Here is a 24,716-nt window from a genome sequence, read left to right as displayed (position 1 = left end):
GTTTATAACAAGACTGGCTGAGCTGTGGATTTCAGCAGTTTAAGTAAATTTGGACTGAAAGACACTAAAAAAAATCTAAATGTTTAAATTGACTGAGTGACCTACTTTTGAGTGTCACATAGGTTGCAATTGTTTAAATGTCATAGTTTTAAACTTAGAATCAGCATTCTAGCTGCATATGTGAAAATGTTTAGTTTTATTTGAATGCAGAAACTGGGGAACAAAAAAATGACATTTTATCTGAAACTTGGCTTGAGAAACTGAATTCTGCCTGGCAACTACCCCCATCAGGAGTGAAACTTGAGTCACAGCTGTGTTCCCAGGCCTATCTGCCTTTTGCTGGCCACACTAAGGATATGCCATCTCTCTGATAATTGAATTAAGGGGAGCCCCACAGAATACAGGAGCTCTGAACAAAGCCCTGTCCTGACCCAGGCAGATGGTTTATTGCAGATGTCGTAAATGTAGCTTCCTCCTGGAAGGACAAAGGGGAGGGGCACTGCCTGTGAGAGCAAGCTGGCTTGGCAGAACTGGAAAAACCAGAAATTCAACCTTGTGCTGGAGGAAAACCACACCCCTTTGGGGCCAGAACATAACTCTAAAAAGATGAATAACTCATAGTACGGACATGTGAAAATTTTATAAATGACACCATAATTCTTGTGATTTTTCTGCCCACATTTTAAGAGGTTTTTAGAACCGGTGGCATGTTCAGGGGGGTTTTAGCGGAAAAGAGGATATTACTCAAAATGTGTGCATGTGAAAAATCTGACACTTCATCAACTAATGTCCATACTCCTTGCGCACATGTGTGTAAATTTGGGGTAATGTCCGGTATTGCAAACCAGTTAAAAAGTGCAAAATATTGCCATTTCTGAATGCAAGCCCCCAGGAAGAGCAGAGTTTGAACAGGAGATACCTCCTGTGATATGTGAGGGGTGCAGATGATTTTAAAACAATATGTACCTCTGCAAATATGTATTTGGTTCAAATCTAGATTTGTGTGTAAGTTGACAGGAGGAGTGGACTTTCTGCAGGCTGTAAAATGACATCACTCTGACACAATTTAGCTCCCCCAATCAGGGGAGAAATGAAAGCTTGGCCAATGATAAGTGGAGAGGGGCTGGCTAGTGATGCTGCTCACACACACCCATTTTAAAAACACATAAAAGCAGAGAGACAGGACAGATAGGGACCTTCAAATCCATTTGCAGCTGGAAGCTCTGCCGGGAAAATCCATACTTTACCTCCATCCACCTTCAGAGACCCAGACCAGACCACTGTTAGCAGAACCAGAGAGAGCTGACCCAGGCCAATGTTAGCAGAACCAAAGAGCTGAACCGGAGTTCAGTCCAAAACCTGACCAGATCCGTGGCGTGGCCCATTTCATTCAAGAATATAGTGTGAGTACCTAGAAAACTGTGCAGAACCAATCTCTTAGTTAAAATAATATAATTCAATCCTATTTTAATCTAAGTAGAACTGTCTCTTAACTGTCACCTGTCATTTGTAAAGCTGTCACTTGTCATTTTCTAGTTGCAAGCTGCACTTGTCTTTTTGAACTTTAAAATTTCAAATCTGAAAAACGACCTTTATTTAATCGCTCATATCTCCGTGACCGTTTGTGCTAGAGACTTGCAGTAACTTTCATCTGGAAGCTGAGATCCTAGGCTTTCCTAGGACCCCAAAACGATAGTGATAGTCCTTGTAGTTCCTCTGTAATCGCGCTCGGCGCATTCACAAATTTAGCCGCGATTTGACATTTTACCGAGATTTGCAAATTTCTTCACGTGTAAAATCTGCTGCTGCTTGCCTTCCATTTGCCAGAAATTCGTTTAACCTGCTAGTTACACCCTAGATCCTTGCTAAAGTGAGCCTGGACTAATATTAACTTGATTTCACTCACCCTGAACCTCCTAGAGGGAATTAAAAGCATTTTAACATATTTTCACTCCATTGCCAGCACATATCAAAGCATGTTGCCTGTGTTTTAAACTTCTGTAGTCTAAGTTGCTGGGGTGAACTGAATCACATTTAATTGCATTTCTGAGAACTGTGTGCCTTCGTACCATTTCCTTGCATTGCATAAAAGGGGGGGGGTGAATTGTACAAGAAAGTGATTACATTGTTTTTGCTGAAATCCTATCAAGTTATTTTCTTTACTGCATTTCATTCCACATTGCATCCATTTGAAACCATAAAACTATTGTTGCTATCTTATCCATTTCATGTCAACTCCTTAGTGATTATCAAGAAGTGGGCTAGTGCCAGATTCTCTGTTGTTAATCTTTATCATACCAGATTAAGTGTGATATCCAATTATTAATTTATTATAAAGCGTGATATAATATATATTGTTTAAGTTATCAAATAAACCTTTAAACTTGCAAAACAGAACTACTTCTTGGCTCAGTGGGGTCAGGGGGATTCTGAGAGAGGGGTGTTATATAGGGGTAGTCATCCAGAATGCATGAACTGGACATAAAGATATATCAATAAGGGTTTTCATTCAGTATTCTAGACTAGGCATTGACTTGGCTGTAGTGCTGAATTGAATCCTCTTACAGAGGGTGCTGTGTGACACACATGAGAAGATGATGCCTATGGAGTGGTCTAAAACTCCATAATCAAAGAACACAAGAGTAAAGCACACATCAAAATACATGAGAGAGTGGGAAGAAAAGGCTTGCACTCTCTCCAGGTAAAAAAATCAAGTACTCAAAATCCAGCAAAGTTGCTGGGGGTCTCTAGGTGAAGGGAATTAGCATATTTATGAGAATTCTCCCTAACACAGAAGAGAGTGGCTGTTCACTGCAGGATTCCCAAGACTTTTCGTGCTGAACTGAAAAGAAAAACATCATGCAAAGACAGCCAGCAGCTGCTCTGGTTCACTCCCACCAACCCCCCAAATTGGGAAGCTCCTGGAGGTCTGGGCAGCATAGATTCTGCAACCGCAGCACCAAGCCACAGTTCTTCCCGTGGATGATTCAACTCTGGTGTGTCATTTCGGCAACATTAAATCTTTCTTGAAGCCAACCCATCCTCAGAAGACTAATTATGTGCCAAAGAATGATGTGGGAATCCAGCATTGCCGGCAACCACCGACAGCAGCTGACTTGCTTTAACACTTTTTTTTCGCCCAATCCGTGACCTGGGAATCACTGGATTGAGAATATTCACTCTCCCAACGGTCTTTGAGCCACTTCTACACTAGTGACTCGTCGCTGGGTCTCTCGGTGATCATTGAAAAAAGAAAGGCACACAACCACATCTGGAAACCACTGAATGCCTGCTGCAGAACTGCTTCTCCAGTCCAAGGGTCCTGCTCGCCTAACTTTACAACGCAGCCAGCTGGCAAGTCTTTTCTTTGTGCCTTTCTAGACCCCTGCGTCTCTTCTTCATCTTCCAGGTACTCTTGATGGGTTCACTGGATCTCCAGGAACTGCTACTTGGGGCAGTTTCTCACAAAGTTTAACTTGCATCAAAGACTGTGACCTTACACTACTGGTCTCTTGGCCCCTCTCGAATTTGCCAGCTTAGATAGAAAATCCTTTACCTCCCTATTACTTTTTTCTTTCTAGGTTTCACTCTCTATTAACTCTAAAGAACTTCATTAAACTTTGTTACTTACCCGATACATCATGGCATCTCCTGTTTTGCAAAGTGGCTTATCTGTGAATGCATTGCTTCTTTTCTTTTTGCCTTTTCTTACATAAAAGATTATTTTTTATAAACTAAAGTGTGTGGACATTTTCGTACTTTTTAATTCAATTGTCTTTTATTCAACAAAATAGTCATTTGCCATAAATACACATTTTGTGAGCAAGTACAATATATTCAAAGCATAATTTATTTTGTAATCAACACAAACACATAGTATACAAATTATCATTAAAACCTGGAATAGGTACTAAAATTATGGGCTGCCCATAATAATAATATTCCTGCCTTTCCTACTTCCCGTCTTTTTGGAAGGTCGTTGAGGCAGTGTCCAGTGTGCGAGCTGACGGGTTGAAGGGAATATGGAGAACTTGAAGGAATTAAATCAATCAGAAAATAGGGGGACAGGGTACAGGGAAGGAGATGAAAGTGAGGAGGGGAACGTTTGGAAACTCTGTCAACCCATATACCCAGAGGCACAGGTCTGATCATTCAGTGTCTGTTTGAAGAAGGAGGTCCTCATTCATTAAATAGGAGGACAATAATAGAGTTATGTGAACTAATTCCAGAATTAAGATTAATTACGTATGCGGATATTTAACTTGTAGATTTTATTCATGGGTGGAGGTACAATTATGTAAGACTTGTAATATATTCACCTCTGGTAAGCAACATCATAAGGGAAGCAGAACACCTCCATAAATTTTGTTATGATGTATGTCTCTGGGAAAATCCAAAAGTGGAAAGTAGAACAAAACATGAAAGAAGGGGTAATGAGAACATCAGAAAAGCAGGACGAATTCCTTCTGAAAAAAAAGGAAAATCAAAAATTGGAACGCTTAGCAGAAGTTTTGGAAGACTCCATTGCGCAATTAAGAGCGCCAAGTCAACTGCTTTAGACCTATTGGTACATTAAGGATCTTAAGCTGTAATTCAAGGGGGAATAAACACTTTTTAGGCAACAGTAACATTTGCGCAGAACTAAAAACATTTGATGTATTACATATACAGCTGAAAATAAGAACAGATGAACCACTCAACATCCCCAACTGCGAGTCCATGATAATACACCTAACAGCTAACCCAAAAACCAACGTCACATTCATCCTGGTGTACAGACCCCCAACTTATGATGCATCCTTCGTCGACAACTTCATAGAAGCCATAACCAACATAGCCATCAACCACGAACACCTAATCATACCGGGGGACTTCAACATCTGGTTCGAAGACAGTCATGCCAACTCACAAAACTCACTGATTGAACAACTCGCCACCATGAAACTACGACAACTAGTAAAAAGGGGCAACTCATTCGGCAGGACACACCCTGGATGCAATATTCGCAGAGGAAAAACTCATCACCACGGCACCGCCGATACAAATACTGTGGAGCGACCATCTCATCATCCCATTCGTAATCACTCTGCCTACTCAAGCCTACATCCAACCTCCCAAACTCACAGCCACCACAAAAAGAAACTGGAAAGATGTCAAAAAAGGCAACCTATTCGAACAACTGGCGTTAACCAATCCCTCAACAACAGAACTAGACCTAGCTGACCTAGACGGGAAAGCTGAGATACTACACAAATGGGTTGCAGATACAATTGACAAGATGGCCCCAGAAAAACCATTCACACCATCAAAAAAGAGAGCAATGGCTACTAAGCACCACGAAAAAAGAAAACAAAAAGATGGAAATGGAATGGAGGAAAGATTACAACCCAAACATAAAAACAATGTTCCAGAAACAAATTTGCGCATACAAGAAGGAAATTCAAAAGTCAAAGAGAAGGCATTATGATGACAGAATCACAAATGCCACCAACACACAAAAAGAAATATTCCGTATCATTAAAGAAATGAGAAACCAACCAGGCTGTGACAACACCCCAACCCCCTCGGAGAAACTATGCAACAACCTTGCAGACCACTTCAAAAAGAAAATCAATGACATCCGACAAACCATCCAACAGAGACCAACCAGCAGCGACTTACAACCAAACTAACCTAAATCAGAACCGCTGCACAAACTCAATAACTACCCGGAAATATCAGCAGAGGCATTCGCAATGCTGATAAAACACAGCAAGAAAGCGGGCTCACCGATGGATCCCTGCCCCCCGGACATCTACAAATCAATCCTCGGACAAGGAACACCAGCAGAATACTTCAGAAACCTTCTAAATCTATCACTGGCAACAGGAACAGTACCAAGGATCTTCAAATCGGCTTAGATCAAACCACTTCTGAAAAACACAAGCGGGGACGTAGATGACCTCTCCAACTACAGACCAATCTCCAACATCCCCTACCCGGCCAAACTCCTCGAAACCTACGTATACAAACTAAACCAAGAATACGTTGAAGAACACCACCTGCTAGACCAAGCTCAAGTCGGCTTCAGACCCACAAGAGGTACAGAAACAGCTCTACTATCCATCTGGTGTGACCTAAAAACAAACGCAGACTCCAACACAACATTTGCCCTCATCCTGCTCGACCTCTCCGCAGCCTTCGACACAGTTAGCCATGACACCCTAACCAAAAGACTAGAAGACATAGGCATAACAGACACAGCGCTACGCTGGACTAAATCATTCCTAGCAGACAGAAGTAAAACCGTCTGGATCAAACCCTTCAAATCCACCCCACGAGTCAACGACTGTGGAGTACCACAAGGATCCTCACTATCACCACTGTACTTCAACATCTACCAAACCCCAGTAATCAGAATCTTCAAGAAACACAACATCAAATGCTACAACTACGCAGACGACACTCAAATCATCTACAAGATCGAAGACACCCAAGCCGATCATTCAAACTTAACCGACTGTCTAAAAGAAGTCTTCAACTGGATGAATGCCAACAACCTGAAAATCAACCCAGGAAAAACCGAAATCATGATCATATCCAAAGACCAAGAGAAGGAAACCGCCATCCCGTGGCCAACGGAAATGGGATCTGCACCATCACCATCTAAGGCAGTAAAAAATCTGGGAGTCCTGATGAACAACACACTAACCTTAGAACCGCAAATAAACGCAACAGTCAAGAAATGCTTCTTCCTCCTCCACACGGCAAGAAAAATACTACCTTTCCTCTCCTTCACACACAAAACACTCACCATCGTCGGCCTCATCATGTCAAGTATCGACTATGCAAACAGCCTCTACCTCGGTATACCGGAATACCTGCTGAAGAAGTTACAACAGATCCAAAACACAGCAGCCAGGCTACTCCTCAAACTATCCAGAAGAGACCACATCACCCCGGCCCTGAAAACACTACACTGGCTCCCAGTAAAACAGCGTATCATCTTCAAAACAATGTGCATAACGCACAGGGCAATCAGCGGACAAGGAGCAGAATTCCTACAAAAAAATAATAATCTACAAGCCAACGAGACCGCTCAGATCAACCAACGAAATCCGATTGGAACAAAAACCTTACATCAAGAAGAAACTCGGAGGCACCACTTTCTACCACTTAGCCGCGAAAACCTGGAACAACATCCCAAAAGTAATAAGGAACACCAAAGATCACCTTAAATTCAGAAAATTACTAAAAACCTACCTCTTCAACACCAGAGACTAAAACCGAAACAACAATAAGACAAACGACTCAAAAAAAGGACATTGACAAACCCATAGAACGACAGAAGTACTCCGAGCACCAGTAGGGCTGACGCTGGACACAGGGGTCCACCCGCGAGACCCAGGGAGATGGAGGCAACAACTCCAGCCAACCCTTACCATCCCCCACCGCCCGTACAGCCACAACTAGGTACCACAGGGCTGTGGAACGGACGAGATACCACCAATCACCCCACAACCGGAAGTATGGACACTAGCAGCTGTGCTAATCATGTGGGGGGGGGGGTGAGGAGCATGCAAAATTATTAAGGGAGCGGGCGGAGGGGCAGCTAAATCCTTAAACGGCCTTGAATGCAAAAACGGGCACATACCTCCTGAGGCACAGGGCGTACAAGCATCCCGTTGTGTAAGATTACACGAGCCCAACTGGCTCAATCCAGGATAGAGATACCAACTAACCAATACCACTAACAATTTCCTTCTCTGCATACACCTCTCAAACTCCAAATCAAACACAACCACAAACCTCTAGCGCAGCAAACCGCAAGAACTTCACTACACTGCAACAACAAAACACACAGACTCGCACATCAGCACACGACGACTACCGGCCGCATACACCCCAGGGCCCAGCCGACGGAACCACCGGGCTGAAGCTGCCAACAGCACATCACTGCAATCTTGCACTTTTCCAGCCTCCACCCACTAACCCACCCCTCCCTCCCTCTTTCAGAGCCGCCAGAGCGCCAGGGGACCACTCCGGTGGTGATAGTGCGCGGTACAAATGACCTTTAACATTAACATATACAAGAAACACGATCCACAGAATAACTGTCATGGGATGGGTTCCAGTCTAGCTGTATGCTTGCCACACAAAGTAAAATGGGCAGACCTAAGGGAGGGTTAACAACGCTAGTTGAGGCAGGAAAGGGACTGCGGAAATGTGAAGAGTGGAATGTATACAGGGAAATACTTGGAACGGGGTGGCAAATAAAGAGGGATGGAAAGAAGGTACTGTTGCTGATAAGATGTTTACAGATCCTTTGAGGCAAATTTGCAAGAAATTCTAGAAAAATTAGATAAAAATTGCATGAATGTTTCTCTAGGAACGAGGAAGTTGAAATTATACTAGCTGCGGACCTTAATGCAAGTTGTAATTTGGAAAGAATGGAAAGTATGGATGTTTTTTTATCAAACTATGCACGTGTGGAGAAATGTAAAAGAAAGAAAGTGGAAAAAGGCATGTGGATAAATTGGGCGGCGAGGTGGGGATTTAAACGTCTTGAGAATGAAATGTCAACATGGTCAGCTAGAGGTTCTAAGTCACAAATTGACTGTCTTTATGTCTGCTAGAAACTTTCAAAGTATGAAAAGATTTCAAGTAAAAGACCAGTGTCAGTGACCATGCTATGTTTCCGGTGGACCTAGAGTGGCAGAACAACAACTGCAATAGGGAGGAAAGACATTTGCAGAACCTATGTATTAATAAGAGAGGAAACTGGGTAAGGTGGTCGGAAAATAAAATGTGGAACTTTAATACGTGTATGTTAAAGGAATTTAACGACAGCACATTAGAAGAGAAGGTGCTGAGATATTCAGTAAAGGGGTTCCCGGAATACCTGGAAACTATGGTTGGGGGAGCGGAGGGTAATAAGAAAAACCAGCTTACCCCAAACATTAAGTACAAACATAACTATAGCACTGAAATAAGGAGGAAAAAGAACGAACTAAGAAGGGATATAAGGAACATCAAAGAGTTTAGACATATTCATGAATAAACAGGAAATAATAAGGAAAGTGAAGCAAATGTACAAAAATTGGTTAAAGCATGGGAAGTTTAAAATAACCCAGGAAGATGGGGAAACGATGCTAAAGAGCTTACAAGGAAAAAACCCAAGGGCCTTCTGGAATCTAATTAATAAAAAAAAGAGGAAATGAATTGGAGCAGTTTGACTAATCCAATAGCTGAGGATATCTGGCTAAAATACATTGAACAAACGTTTACTACAAAGAAGGGTGAGATACATACACAGGAAGTAGATAAATTGGACCTGGACGTAACCACGCAACAAATAGAGGCAAAGATTATGAAGGCAAATCCATCTAGGGCCCCTGGACCCAATAAATTAACAAATAATGTTCTTAAACAAGCCCCTCGGTTATGGGCCAAGATATTGTATGTCCAATTTCGAGATCTAATTGAAACACAATCAATTCCGGAAACTTGGAAGCGTTAATTTATGGTTCCTATTTTTAAACGGGGTTCACGAGAAGAACCCGCAAATTATAGAACAATCTGTATAATGGACGCAGACTCAAAAATCTTTGCCTCAATTTTGCTTGAAAGAATCAATGAGTGGGCTGAAGAGAACAATATTTTAGATTACAGACAAATAGCGTTCAGAAAATACATAGGTACAGATTGTGGGGGTCTACTGATAAAGTGTTTGCTGAACAAGGCGTGGATATCCAGGGATGCCCCAATGTATGCGGCTTCCATTGATCTTAGTAAAGCCTTTGATTGAGTGAATAGAAACATGCTATGGCAACAGCTGGACAGAAAGGGAATACCAAAGGGTCTGCTGAGTCTGATAATCTCGACCACGACAGCATAGCCATCACGGAAACCTGGCTTCACAGTGTCGCTGGCCCTGCCCTTTCATTAGCTATCCCACCAGGGAACACCATCCTCAGACAAGACAGACTGTTAACCACAGGCAGGGGAGTAGCCCTCATAGTCAAAGACCACCTAGAAATAAGACAATCTTCATTGGAACTCACAGTCAATATTGACTCCCTCACCACTAAAATCTCACTATCGGCGAACTCCACCATTACCATCAACCTAGTATACCGCCCTCCAGGCCCCATATCTGACTTCAATGGAAACCTTACTCACCTCCTAGCTGACAACCTAAAAACAACCACCAAAACTATCCTCCTAGGCGATCTCAACCTGGGATTCAACGACAAGAAGGACAGACCATCCACAGCACTAGCACTACAAGAACTAGGCTTCAAACAAAAAATCCTCTCATCTACGCACTGCAAAAGACGCCCATTGGATTGGTCAGCTGACCACAACTGTAGCATCGATATCCGCTCCATCACACCTACCCCTTGGTCTGACCATTCGCTTATTCACTTTTTCATCCCCACCCCCGCAAGCACAGAGAAAAAAATCTGCCTCGCACCACCAGCCTTGGCAGGAAGCACCAGGCACCTTACTAAAGAAAGAATCCTACCGTATCTAGACACTCTCACTAACAACCTCTCAGCCACCTTAGACCCTGCAGTAATGGCGGACGTCTACAAATCCATTATTCGTACAGCTATAGACATCATCGCCCCTCTCCAAAAGAAAAAATCCAAAAACATCAAACACTCCAACACCTGGTTCTCATCAGAACTAAAAGAATTACGCACTAAAGAAAGCAAAGCACAGAACTTTTGACAAAGCTCACCTTGCGCCACCTTACTATCCTCTTATAAATCCTTGGCCACCCAATATAAAAAAGCCATCATCACAGCGAAGTCCACTTCCTATAACGACAGAATCTCGAATGCCAGTTCAGAATCTAAAGAGCTCTTCGCCATATTCAAGGAACTATCCACACCTGCCACCAAGTCTCAAGAAATCGTTAAAGATCAAGCTTGGTGCAACACCATACAGGTCGCCCTCCTAAACAAAATCGAGCTCCTCCAGAATAAAATTCTAGTCCCCTATAAAAACCTCTCTCAGCACCTACTATCAACCGCACACAAGGAAACTGTGCCGGAGGTCAAAGAAAGAAAAAAAAAAACATCACGCCATTCAAATATAGAGAAGTCTCCGAACTAGAGATAATAGAAATTGTGAACAAAATCAAGCCATCTAACTGCGAAGGCGATGCCTGCCCCGCCAAACTAGTCAAAGACTGCGTAGAAACACTGGCACCGTTTCTCAAATCATTCATCAATGCCTCCTTCAACGCTAACTCAGTTCCAGACAGCCTAAAAGAAGCGTGGGTGCGCCCACTCCTCAAAAAACCCACCCTAGATCCCGAAAATGCTAACAATTACAGACCCATCACCACCGTCCCCTTCTTGCTCAAGATCTTGGACAAAGTGGCTTAAATGCAAATCCAACAATACCTGGAAGAAAACCAAAAATTCTAGGGAAAAGACAATCGGGCTTCCGCCCAGGACACGGGACCGAGTCGGCCCTACTCGATCTAAAAATTTAACTCAATGACATCATGGACAACGGTAAACCAGCACTCCTGCTCCTGCTGGACCTGTCCGCTGCCTTTGACCTGGTCAACCATTACATCTTAGGCACGCAACTCAAAAACTAAGCCCACTTCTCTCCGCAAGCCATCTCATGGGTCACATCCTTCCTCGAAGGACGACTCATGAAAGTCTTCTCAGACTCTGCTTGCGACACCCCCACCACCATCCAACTGTGGTGTCCCAAAAGGCTCTTGCACTGCCCCGACACTCTACAATATCTTCACCCTCCCACTCTGCAATGATTTAGATCGTCAAGACATAGCCTACACCAACTATGCAGACAATACTCAAGTTCTACAAGACAGCCACACTAACCAAAATCTATACAGCCATCCAAACCTGGATGGCAGCTAATGGTCAATGCCTAAACGGAGACAAAACAGAGATCCTCATAGTTGGCACTTAGCACTCTGACAACCTTTTTTTGCACTGACTTCTTTGTTTCACTGTTTTAGGTATACAGTGGCTATATGAATTATACTTAGCAGTGCTCTATCAGATAGTTTTTTTTAGAAGTTTTTTAGATTTTTCACTAGAACTTTTTTGATATATAATATGTATTCATATGCATTTTAGAAAATGTTATAGTGTGGATTAATAAAATGTTTTACTTCATTGTGACTTTTGTACAAATTGAATAAAATATGCGAATTTGATTTTTGACCCGTCTATGCCTTTTATCACCCACCCGAGTCATTTAACCATTTGAATCTTTGTATCCATCCGTGTGACCTCCTACCCTTTCTTTGCAATATATACAGTTCCCCTGGTCCACGGTGTAGGGGATACCCATCCTAATTGCTCTAACTAAAGAAACCTTAAACAAACTCCCACCACAATACAAAACTTTAAAAATTGATAAGTCCACCATTGCAGTCTCATCGGCGGTAAAAACATTAGGCGTTTACCTTGACTCTACACTAACCATGTCACGGCAGGTGAACGCCATAGCGTCCTCTGCTGCACTCACCACCAAGGTAATTTATGCGGTGAAACCTTTCCTCTCAACAAAAAACTGCCTGTCCATAGATAGAGCCACAGTAGGCACCAAGCTGGACTATTGCAATGCCCTCTTCCTAGGCACCTCGACAAAAAACATTAAAAAAATGCAAGTCACTCAGAACAATGCCCCAAAAGAAGCCCTGAGTATTCCGAAAAGGGAACACATCTCCCATGCTAGAAAAGATGCCCACTGGCTACCTATAAAAGAAAGTATCCTTTTCAAATATATGGCCATTACTCATAGATGCCTCTCCACTGAAGCCCCACCCTATCTATCAGATAGGATCACCCACATGGCGTCCTCCAGACCCACAGATCACACTTGTCTAACCAGGCCTATGTACCCACTTTCAAAAGAAGTAAAGCTGGGGGCTCCAGCTTGCAGCACCTAGCTCCAAAAAACTAGAAAGCTCTTCCCACGGCACTCGGGAACGAAAAATCTTACCAAACCTTCCGCAAACTACTAAAACCCACCCTCTTCAACTAACCCTTTCTCCATAATGATTGTATGTAACATCTGTTTATAACAATATGCATACTGATTTTCTGTAACAGTATGTATCAATTACACTTGTAACTATTGTATGTAACCTGTTCAAACCACCTACCTGTTGTAAATTAATCATCTTGAAATGACATGCACTAAGTGAGACTACTTGACCAGCGCCACGATGCCCCCGGGCAGATGCGCGCTATATAAATCCAAATAAATAAATAAATAAATCTTTCTTTACAATGAATCCAGAATTCAAGTAAGATTACATTCAGAAGGCCTCCTATCAAAAGAATGCAAAACAGACAAGGGAATTAGACAAGGCTGTATTCTGGGCCCCACCCTACATAATTTGTATGTAGGAGGAGTGGGTAAAGCACTAGATGGAAATGCCTTTTTACCACCAAATATTGGGAACCTACAAATAAGCTCGGCAGGATATGCCGATGATTTCCTTCTTATTGATACCACTCCAGTTGGACTCCAAAGACACATAACTACATTTGGAAAGCACATGTTAGGAATTGAGTTGAAAATTAACTCATCCAAAACAGTGATAATCAAGGTAACTAAAGGAGAAACGAAGAACAGAAAGAGGAAGTTCGTTTGGAATTGGGAAAATAATGAATTAGCAGTGAAAGAAACTTTCCAATTCCTGGGTTACCCTGTAGTGGCAAAGTGTGACCTTCCTGGTAAATTACTTACTCAAAAGTTAAAGGAATGGTAAACCAAATGAAGAGGGTGGATAACAAATATGGAAAATTCTCTCTGGATCCTTGCAGAGAATTTTACAGAAATAAAGTACTTCCAACTATCATGTATGGGTTAGAATTTTGGCCATCAGATATGGAATCTGTATATAGAGCGGTTGAAAGTAAAATGTAGAGAGCCATTTTCTATTTTCTACCTAAATGTATACCATTGGAGGTAATCCGGTATGAAATGGGCCTGCAATCATTGGTAAGCCTGATACAGTGGATAAAACTATGTCTGTTGAGTAAATGATTTTTCTAAAGAAGGAACTCTGTACCAACAGTTGAGATTGAATGACACAGAGGGGTTAATTAAAACTTTAAGGCTTGAATGCGAAATAATTCTGGAAGATATAAGTACCTCAACGGAAGGGATGGAAACAAATCCAAACATAGTTGAGAAAAAACTTAAGGTAGTGGATTGGTAAAAAACTTGTCTGGTAATCTGTAATTCAAGACTGTATGTGCATGTATTAACAGTAGGGAAAATGGTTGGAGAACTAGAACCATATTTAAAGAAATTTCCAAACAAGAACATGAAAATTGGATTTATGACATTTAGAATGAATGTACTTCTAACAAATGAAATAAAATGCTTAAGAATTAAAAAGAGGGACAGAAAATGGCACATGTAGATTCTGCAATGATAAGGAAGAGTTAGAAACACTACGTCATTTAATGGTTGAATGTCCAGATTTGTCAATACAAAGAGAAAGGTATTTTGGAGAATTTATCCACAATGTCTGGCTATTGAGAGATCTCTAATGGCTAAAAATGCTACCCAAGGAATTAATGTCTATGAGACTACGAGTTCTATCTTTTGTAAAAAATGTATGTAAGCTAGACCAAATGGTAAAACGATGTGATAATAAAATTTCATAACATTCATTAATTTAACTGTATACTGCTGTAAAAGAAGTATAAGCTGACAAAGCTTGTCTTCTTATTTTAATACCAAAAGAAAGAATGTAAAACAGTTTTTTTTCCCCTTTGGTTTTGTAAAAGTTTTTATAAACTAAATAACAAATAAAAGAAAAAAAGAATGATGGGCTTGTTACAATCCGCATTAGTTTAGCACCATTTATAGTGTACTTTGACAAACTCATAAAATGCAGACAGGTAGAGAGCGCTTGAGTATCATGGAACCAGGTTTCCATCTTTCATCGTTTGCACCCTCACTCGCCAAGACTGGGCGAGATAACTTGCTACACAATAAAACACTTTCATTTTATCTCAGTTTTTAAAAAGTTGGAGCACAAGACTTGTACAACGTATACCATACGTATTACATATGGTTTATAAAAACGTACATCGTGCTACTCGGTAGCCCTGGCAAAAGAAGAAGAAATTGAATAAAGATTCCTTAGCAGAACCACAAACTGGACATGTCTGATTTTCCTCAAGCAACCATTTTTTTTTTAGTACAGTATGGCAAGTTCAGTTGTGAAACTCGAAACCTGGTGTAAAGGCTACGTGCAAGTGGGGGCCTGACATGGTATAGATATTTTTCAAACCCCACAGATGGTTTGTGGGACAAGTATGTAATGCCTGATGTTTCTCTCATACAATCATTGATTAAGTCAACTCCGATCAGTCTCTAGGAGGTATTTTTTGCTTTGGGAATATCTCCCTGGGTGATTCCCTGGGGGTTCTGCCATAGATCTCCCAGTTCCATTTGCTTGTAATTGTTTATTTGTAAAGCTTCTACAAGAATTTATTTGTAAAGCCTTATACACAAGTGAAGTGCTTTAAAGCCCTTCAATGCGGGAAGGGAACAAGAGAATACAGTCATCAATTCTTAGGGCGAACAATTCAGATTGATTGGTGGTTGAATATTTCAAGCACGACTAAGCTAGGGAAGGGAGACAGAGGGAGGACTGGACAGACTTGCTAGGCCTAGAACATTCAAGGACATGTAAGTGCGCAGAAAAGGAAGTGCGAGGGAGGGGCACAAGTGCACCCAGTCCAGCAGGGGCCAGGGTTAAGCGCAGAGTTGTTGCCCCTATCCTGGAGCATATTGCAGTAGTGCCAGGCAGAGTGCAGAAGCCCAGAGGCAAGTGCAGGACCGGCGGGGGAACCTGGAACCTGTGAGGTTCTGGAGGTGCACCAGGCGACCAGTCAGCTCATTGAGAAGGTTGGGGAAGAGAAGGAAGGAGGGAAGCAAGCGAAGAGAAGGAGGTTAGCAGGGGAAAGAGAAAGAGGAAGAGAAGAGGAAGGTCTTGAGGATTTTCCAGAACTTGAGGAGGTCTGGCTCAAGACGGAGAGAAGTAGGTAGGCTGTTCCAGAGGGAGGCACCGGCAGAGGATAGGGATCTACCCCCAAAGAGCTATTTGGAGAAACCGCTAACCCGCAAGGAGTTGGAGGAGGCCGAGCTGAAGGCTCTAGAAGGAGAGTATTTGGGAAGAGAGCTTTGTAGATAGTAAGGGCCCCGGCCCCAGAAAGCCTTGTGGACTATGCAGAGGGTCTTGAACTTGATCCTTGCAGTCACGTTAAGCCAGTGGAGGGATTTCAGCGCCAGAGATATGCAGTCCCTGGGTTTGAGGCCAAGGATAAGTCTCGCGGTTCTGTTCTGGATCAGTTCAAGAGGCCGGAGAGTAGAAGTAGGACGATTGAGAAAGACTGTTGCACTAGTCAAGTCTGGAGAGAACCAGGGCTCTGGGGACAATGAGCCTCTGGTGGAAGGTGAGAAAAGGTAGAATACCTCAGAGGATATGCAGCTGATAGTGGGACTTTTCGTTCATGTGCGGGATGTCAGAAGAGAAGGAGAGAGTAGAGTCGAAGATGACCCCAAGATTTTTTGCCTCACTGGTGGGTGGAGGCGCAAGACCAAGGGAGGCCGGCCAGAGTGAGAGTGGGAAAGTGGGTGCAGGGGCCCCGACTAGGACAATCTCTGTCTTGCTTCCATTAAGGCAGAGGTAGTTAGCAGCACACCAGGACTGAATTGCGGACAGTCAAGAATGAGCAAGGAGGAAGAAGAGGCTGAGGGTAGCCTGAAAGAGATATGTGTCATCCGCATAGTACTGAAAGTTGGAGGTAAAGGAAGAGATTCTGTGGGACAACGGGGCCATGTGAACATTGAAGAAGCAGGGGGATAGGTTAGATCCCTTGTGGACACCACAAGTAGAGAGTAATATCAGAGAGAAATGACCCAAGTTACACCTCAGAAGGATGGTCAGAAAGAAAGGACGCAAGCTAAGCCAGGTCCTGATCTGTGATGACCAGGGTATCAGAGAAATGGCAGATCAGGATGTTGTGGTTTACTATATCCAAAGTAGAGGAGAGGTCAAGGAGAATGAGGACAGAGGGAGAGTTGGAGTCAAGGTTTGAGAGCCTGTCTTCACAGGTGTTCAGAAGAGCAGTTTCCGTGCCTTTGGATGCTCTAAAATCAGACTGAGGGTCATGGATACAACCAACAACAGGTTCAACAGGTTTTTAAAATGCCAGAACCATGGCAAAGATCTACCACCCTCGGCATCCAGAATGTGGGATGTAGCCTCCAGATATATTTGCAACTCTGGAACGGACCACAATCTCAGCCAGAAAAAAAAACTACTGTCTTAGGCCCAATTCGAAATAAATGGGGGTGCTCGGCCATGATTTGGGCAATCCTAGGTTTTTTCAGAAAAGATCTATCAGCCAGGCCCAATTTGTTGGTGTCCAAATGGCCCCAAAGTGCTGCTGACTTGGCTTGGGCTGAATACATTTTGGTGGTGGGTGAAATGGGGCCTTGGTCGTGTGAATAAAAGAATCTTAATATCCCTCCCACCCTCATATTTTTCCAAAGACAAGCTGGATTTAGACATCTGGGGAGGCCAATTGCCTTCATCACTGAATCTCACCCCTAGGGTAGTCATATTGTTGCACTTGCTCGAGGGTAGTATCGTTAATGGGAAGCCTAAATTTTGCACATTTGCTGAATCTAGGCCGAAAGACCAATGTCTTGATTTTCACCAGGTTAATCTCAAGTTGGAGCTCCAAGCATTTCTCTGCGAAAGCCTCCAGCGTACTCATAAGGCCCTTAGCAGATGCTGATAAAAAGGACTGCATTGACTGCAAAGAGGAGGATTGGGCAGGCCTCTTGTCACAATTTCGGGCAATCAAGACATTTCGTCCTAACATGGCAAACCACTTAGTCACTATAAATCAGGAAGAGGAGGGGGCAGGATGCAACCCTGCCTCATGCCTCTGACAACCTTAGATGCGGCTGTGTGCCCCCCCCCCCAGCCTCCAAAGTACTGAGGCAGTGTTGTTAGAGTAAAGTTCGGTTATTATCTGTAGAAGTCCAGCTGGTACCCCCTTTCTTGCTAGTATTGCCCACAGTGTCATCCTAGATACGCTGTCAAACGCGGACCTGAGGTCAACGAACACAGAAAATACCTTCATCTTTTTCAGGGCCCATATTTCTGTGCGATTAAGTGGAGGCGGAAAAGCCTGATGTAGGGTGCTGATCCTTGGTAGGAACCCAGCATACAGGTGGTCTATCACGTTACCATGGGAGACGTGACTCTTGAAAATGCACATGTATGGCTTTTGAAAAGACTTTCCCCACCCCATCCAATAAGGAAATTGCCCTGCAATTGACTGGGTCATCCCTCCCTCCTTTCTTATAAATCGGAATGTTTGTTGCCTTTTGCCAGGAGGGGGGGGGCCTATTCTCTTTGAGGCTAGTGTTAAAAAGCAGCCATAGTGTGGGCGCCCATACCATTGGTTCATTTTTAATTCGGTTAAAAGGCATTAAGTCAGGGCCCAGAGCCTTCCCCCACTTCTCGGTAGGTATGGCACTACACACCTCCTACAGTTCTAATTGGTTCAATGATATTCCCACTGTCCTGATTGTGTTAGATAGTACCCTGGTCATATATCAGGTCTAAAATTCCATAGAGCTCCTGGAAGTGGTTCTTCCAGGTATTTGGGCTTATCTCTGTCACCACTCCCCTATCTTGCCCCATCAGTGCTCGCACTCACAATCCTCCAAAACATACGGGAATCACCAGATTGAAGGGCTTCCTGCATTTTGTTCCATTCTTGTCAGCGTAGGCTTCTTTTTTGGTTTTAATCAGGGTTTTATAATATGCCCTGTGTGATCTCAACTCTATTTTATCTGGGCATTGGTATCTTTTTACGGAGTTCTTACTTAGCATTAACGGACAGTGTGTACTATATACCTGTGATTCAGCCCACAAAACCTCCCAAGAGTTAGGCCTGGGCTACTCCATCACGACTACCAACTGGAGAGCCTGGTGAACTTGAAGAAATCACTAGCAGTATCTTAGACAAGGAGATAACCCTGAATACTGTGACCACAAAGCTTAAGGAATATCTTACTAATACTAGTAAAGGGTTTTAATTAAAAACAAGTCATTTAATTCTACAAAAGATACAAAACATTATACATAATTGAAATGTTGTGAAGGGATGGAATGGAGCGTTACAGTGGAAGAGACTTCACAATTGTAGCTATCATAGATAAGTTTATATTTCTTGAGACCAGGGCCGTCACAAGGAGGGTGCAGGGGGGGGGGGGCAAACTGCACCAGGCCTCGCACCCCCTTTCCTAAGGAGAGGGCAGCACAGTCTCCCGTGTCCTTTATTCACACGGGGGGCTGTGCTGAGTGCTCTCTGCCCTTGCAAAGATGTTGCTGTTTGTTGCAAAGCTGTTTAGCTGAGCAACAAACAGCAAAATAATGGGAGACAGCAAGGCTCAGAATTGAGCTCTGCTGCCTCCCGTTATTCAGCTGACAACGTGGACATGCTGAATGACAAGAGAGGACTTCTCCCCTGTCAGTCAGTGTGTTCATGTTGTCGTCATGATCACGCTGACTGATGAGAGAGGAGTTCTCTCTTGTCAGGCAGCATGTCTACGTGCCGGCTGCGTGGATTCTTTTGAAGGGTGAATGGAGGTAAGGTAAGTGTTTTTTTATTTTAAATTAAATGTGTATATATGTGTATTTAAATTAAAGTAGTATGTATATGTGTATGTATGAATGCATGCGTGCATGTTGGTGTTTGTGTCAAAGCTGTGTTTGGTTTTATGCATGCATGTATGGAGTTGTGCAACTGGTGGATGAATGCATGGGTGAAAGTATTTTATGTGAATGTGTGTTCAGCCCCACCCCTAAATTTAGCCGCCCTGGGGGCCACTTCATTAAGGGGTGGGTTCATGGCATCAGAGGTGCACCTAGACTAAAATGTCAGGGGCGTGTGGGGGGGGGGGGGGTGACTGACACTTCAAATGTTGGGAGAGGCTCTAACATCAGAGGCTGTGAGGGAGGGGCAACCTTACTTGTGTGTGGGCATCTAACATCTTTTCACATTCGAATGAGACTGTTCTGGTGAAGCTTCTATGTTACAAGCGGCTACCTCTCGACTTCATTTCTGAAACGTCACACTTGAGGACTGCTGTGAGAATGAGATGTCTCATGTCACCACTTCCCTTCTAATCACTCCGCTAGCATGCATGTGCTAACCCCACATCACGATTTCAATTACCTAAAAATGTATGCATATGAATGCAGGTGCTAACAGTAAGAAATGTTATGTTAATAACTGCAGGACCTTTGTTAACAGCAAAGCCAAGGCACTATTTAACGTTTGTCTCCTGTTCGGTACGACCATGGCTCTCTCGGTCAGCCCGACAGGGGCTGGATGACCGTTTTGAAAGCGGATAGTGAGTGGGGCCAATAAACCCATTGCACTTTCGGTCTCCCCTCTGAGGGATAACATCTTGGCCTTTCACCTTTTACAGTTGAAATGGGACCCCAAGTAGCTGCCCCCGTGCTGGCAGTCTTATGACACAGAAACCTACTGATAATATGCAGCTTTGAACCTCCTTGCTGCATTATTTTGACTTTATTATTGTTTTAAGCACTCCACAGGTGCCTTGGACCATTGTTCCAATCAATAAGGGGTGCTCCAAACATCAAAAAGAAATGGGACCCCACACACCGGGATACGATACATCTTTAGCCAGCCCTGCTCCAATTTCCCTCTGAATTCCCTGAACACAGCTAGGAAGCTGAAAACCTATTTCATCTTCCCTTTGGCCACTAGTCGTACCTTTCAACCCAATTCAGAGGCTGTTTACTTTCATAGTGCAATGCTAATCTCTGAAGAGGTGGGCCATCTATAAACTGAGACCAGAAGTTAAGACTTTGGCTTTATCAAAGTGAGTCTGTTGATATCGCATGGATAGGTTTTTGTGCTCTGCATGTTTGAAGCTGATGCTGCTCCATAACGAGTGCTACGGGCTGGCGACACATTGAAAGAGGCCTTCTGCCTCAAAGTGGCCAGGGGCTGGCGCCGCCCATGGAGCCAGGTCCTTTTTGTTTGGGTTATTGGCTGTGCCACCAATAAGCCAAAACTGCTTTAGTGAACAGTGTTGGAAATAGACTTATTTTCTGGGGCATCCCACCTACCGCACTAAAGGAGGCCGGGCCCAGCAACGGGAGGATTATGAGGGTGTAGGGCAGGTATTTTAGTCACCCCATGAACATGTGCCTCTTCCACTCAGAGGATTTATTGTCAGCAAAGTTTAAAATCTGCACCCCTTTTAAACCTAAAAAATGCACCTCAATATTTCCAGTACAGTGCAACATTGACAAGGGATTTCACAGGGCTCCCGCTCAGACCCTCAAGTGGGCTTGTGGGGAAGTGTCTCACTTTGGAACCTAGTGGCCACAGTTTAAATCCCTGCCCAACATAGTTTAAAGCACGAACACACCAGAGCATTCTAAAATAAACATATAGTGCACCGATCTCCCAGATTGTGGAGCTGTAGTTCCAACCTGGTGAGTAATTATTTGCCAGATCCTGGGTCTGGGAAGATCTGTCCCAATGATAGCATTGAGTACAGATAGGAAGAAATGCAATATGAGGAGGGACTTGTAGAGGTTTAGTTATTTATCCACCCATTGACTTATCATGGCCATGATAATCCCTATAGCAATTCTCACCCAGTTCCTGCCCTCCCCACCCAAAACACCTCCTCAATGGAACTCTTTGAGCTAGCTTTAAACACCCCTTAGCATCAAACGTTGCCCTCAATGTGCCTGCAAGTTTTTTCTCAAAGGAGTCTTCTGAGAGCTAATGACTTCATTGGAGTTGTAAACACGGAACTGGTGTAATAAAAATGTCTTAATCAGGTCTGCCTTTAGCCACTCGATTTAAAAACACCCTGCATGTCTTTCGCTGCAGTCCTGTTAAAAACAAGCATTGTCAAAGCCAACAGTTTTGGCTTGTGTATAAGTATTAGGCATTTTCCAGGCACTGCTATTAGCTGCTCAGGTATTCAAACCATTTTGCACCAGCACTATTAATGGCCAGCTAATACCAATACAGATGTGTCTTTCCCATGCCTACACGAATGCCCAAACTGTTAGCATTGCCAATGCTCGTTTTGCTTTACCCTTAAGGCACAGGACTATGCATCAAGGTTAAAGCAAACATGCTACTTGGCTAAATTGGCCCACATTGAATGTAGGCCAATCTAGCCAGTAATAACACTTATGGTACGCAGTCAGCCTGGATATACTTTCTGTGGCATGCCATTTTTACTGGCTGGGAGTCCGTACATGGTAACAATGGCATATATTGATGCAGCCTGCATGGACATACAAGAGAACAACCAGCATGAATATATTTTTATACTAGCATATCTTGCGTGGAAAGGCGGCAGGAAATGTATTGAAAAATGTTCATGTGCACGGTTTGTGATTTGCAACTATTGGGATTTTCCATGTGCTTCCATACAAAACCAATTGGAAACTGTATGGATTTCTACCTAATTTTGCAAAGAAAGTGCTGTAAGATGCATAATTTTAACCCACTGTTTCAAACATTTTCTTGGGAGTGAGAAACCCCCTCAAGCACCCCTTGTTTGGTTTGGGCTCCCTCAATGTGCTCTGTTGCTCCTGCCTAATTGGCACACACTTTGAAGTCTCTTAAGTTCAGAAATGTACCAGCCTCCACTGTACATTTGTCACTGTGTATGATGTGTGTTTTAATGCGCACACAGGGGCAGTGTGCTCCTTAATGATATGATATGGCATTTATAACGTGCCTGTACACAAGTGTTTCTAGGCAACAAGGCAAGGAGGAGGAAAGAAAAGAGTAGGACAAAACACAGATCTTACTAGGCCTTGTGGCATTCAGATCGCGCAAGAGCAGGGTAGGGGTGAGGGGAGAAGTGCTGATGGTGGGGTAGGATGCAGAAGTGCAGAAACAAAGGAGAAACAAGAGTGCGGCCAAGTGGTGGAGAGTAAGTGCAAGAGAAGGACTGTAGGGTTACACAGACCAGAAGTGCAGGGGAGCCAAGAGGCAGTGCAGGATTGCAACAGGAGAGGCAGGGACCTGGGCCCGAATTCAGAGTTTGACCAGGTGACAAGTGCATGTATCAGGCAGTTGATCAGCAAGGGAGAGGAAGAGAGAAAGCAGAAGCAAAGAGACAGGTCTTGAGTTGCTTCCGGAACCGGAGATGGTTCTGCTCAAGTTTAAGAGAGGCAGGGAGGCTGTTTCCAGTGGGAGGCCCCAGCCGAAGAAAGACCTGCCCTCAACTCTGCTTGGAAAATTGACTGACCCTCAGAGTTGGAGGTGGCGGAGTGGAGAGCTCATGCCATCCTATATATATTTATGCATAGGATACAAAAGGTTAGTCCGGCATAAACCTTTCTTCAGTAGAGAAATCTAGCTTTGCTGTAGCTGATTTGGAATTGTATTAATAAACCATATTTGGGATCCTGCACACAAACTCAAAGGGAGATTTCCCGAGTCTCCTGTTTGCGGAGGTGCCGCCGCTGGCTGAGTGCAAAAAATTGTAAGGGGGCCTCACCACATCTTCCGACAGCCCTGCTTGAGACAGTTTCCCAATTATTGGGAGGACAGCTCAGGGGCAACATGTTTGTCTTGGAAGCAAGACAACGCAGAGCAACACAGGTTTGAATCAAAGTATGCGCATAGAGACTGGTCTCTGGTACTAAGCATGTTATAAAAGATGGATTAATTATACAGATAAAAACGAGACATTACAGGAAAAAGATGTTCAGAAAATACCTTTCCCAACAATCACAACAGAATCATCAGCGATGTTATGGGTCGAGGTAGAGTCGAGGCTGTTATTTTGCTGCAAACTTGGCCCTGTAAAGCCCAAACATTTTGAAATATTATTTCCATTTGGCAACAGGTAGATTTCTCAAAGATGTAAACTTACAGGAGAATAGATACAAAAAAACATGTTTATGTTTATAGTCATACAAAAAGTGGAACTTAATGTACATATCTTTAAAACAAATAACATGTCTTTGAAGTTAACATAATGTAATTTAACATGAATTAACAAAAATGCAATGCAGCATATATTAGCTGCAATGTCCTGCCGGTTTGTAGTGTATAATTCTGACGACATGTATGTATCCATATTCTGCAATGCTTAAAAGGAGTTCACATTACTCCAGTAATCTCGTAACCTTGGTAATAGCTACCGCAAATAAAGTAAACATTTCAACACATCCACTGTTTGAACCATCTATTATTGAAGTCAGTAGGGTTACTACAGCCCTACATCTAGGTATGCGTTTCATATGGCATAAATTACACCATCCTCTCAATATTCCTTCATATGATTCTTTAAGTCTCAGCGTTTACCCTTATAACCATGTTTGAATACCATTCTTTCAGCGATAACAGAGGAATATCTACATTGTATTGAAATTGGTGTTTTGCCAATTCGAGATCCAATAAAAAATAAACTGACATTCTTTTACTTTTTATTTTTTAACGGTATTAGATCGAGTAGACAAACTATAATAGACACATTCAGAGTCCAACCTGAGAATTTCCCCAATACCTCCGCCACACTTTTCCAGAATGGTTTGAACCTGTGAACATTCCTACCACATATGGAGAAAGGTGGTTTGAGGATATTAACAGCTCGGACAACTT

The 24,716-nt window shown here is 43.1% G+C and overlaps 1 protein-coding gene across 2 annotated transcripts in view; it reads right to left on the bottom strand.

Annotated features, from left to right (window-relative positions):
• The window catches only part of TOGARAM1 (TOG array regulator of axonemal microtubules 1), a 1,414,449-nt gene that overhangs the window by 990,018 nt on the left and 399,715 nt on the right, over window positions 1-24,716 (bottom strand). For both annotated transcript variants that reach the window (XM_069637491.1, XM_069637490.1), the window contains exon 9: window positions 23,829-23,912. In XM_069637491.1, coding sequence (XP_069493592.1) covers window positions 23,829-23,912 — 84 coding nt within the window. The remainder of the gene's footprint in view (window positions 1-23,828; window positions 23,913-24,716) is intronic.

This window comes from Ambystoma mexicanum, chromosome 14 (genome assembly GCF_040938575.1).
Source record: "Ambystoma mexicanum isolate Mex_15411 chromosome 14, UKY_AmexF1_1, whole genome shotgun sequence".
Classification (NCBI taxonomy): domain Eukaryota; kingdom Metazoa; phylum Chordata; class Amphibia; order Caudata; family Ambystomatidae; genus Ambystoma; species Ambystoma mexicanum.
This window is presented reverse-complemented; position numbering and strand designations above follow the sequence as displayed.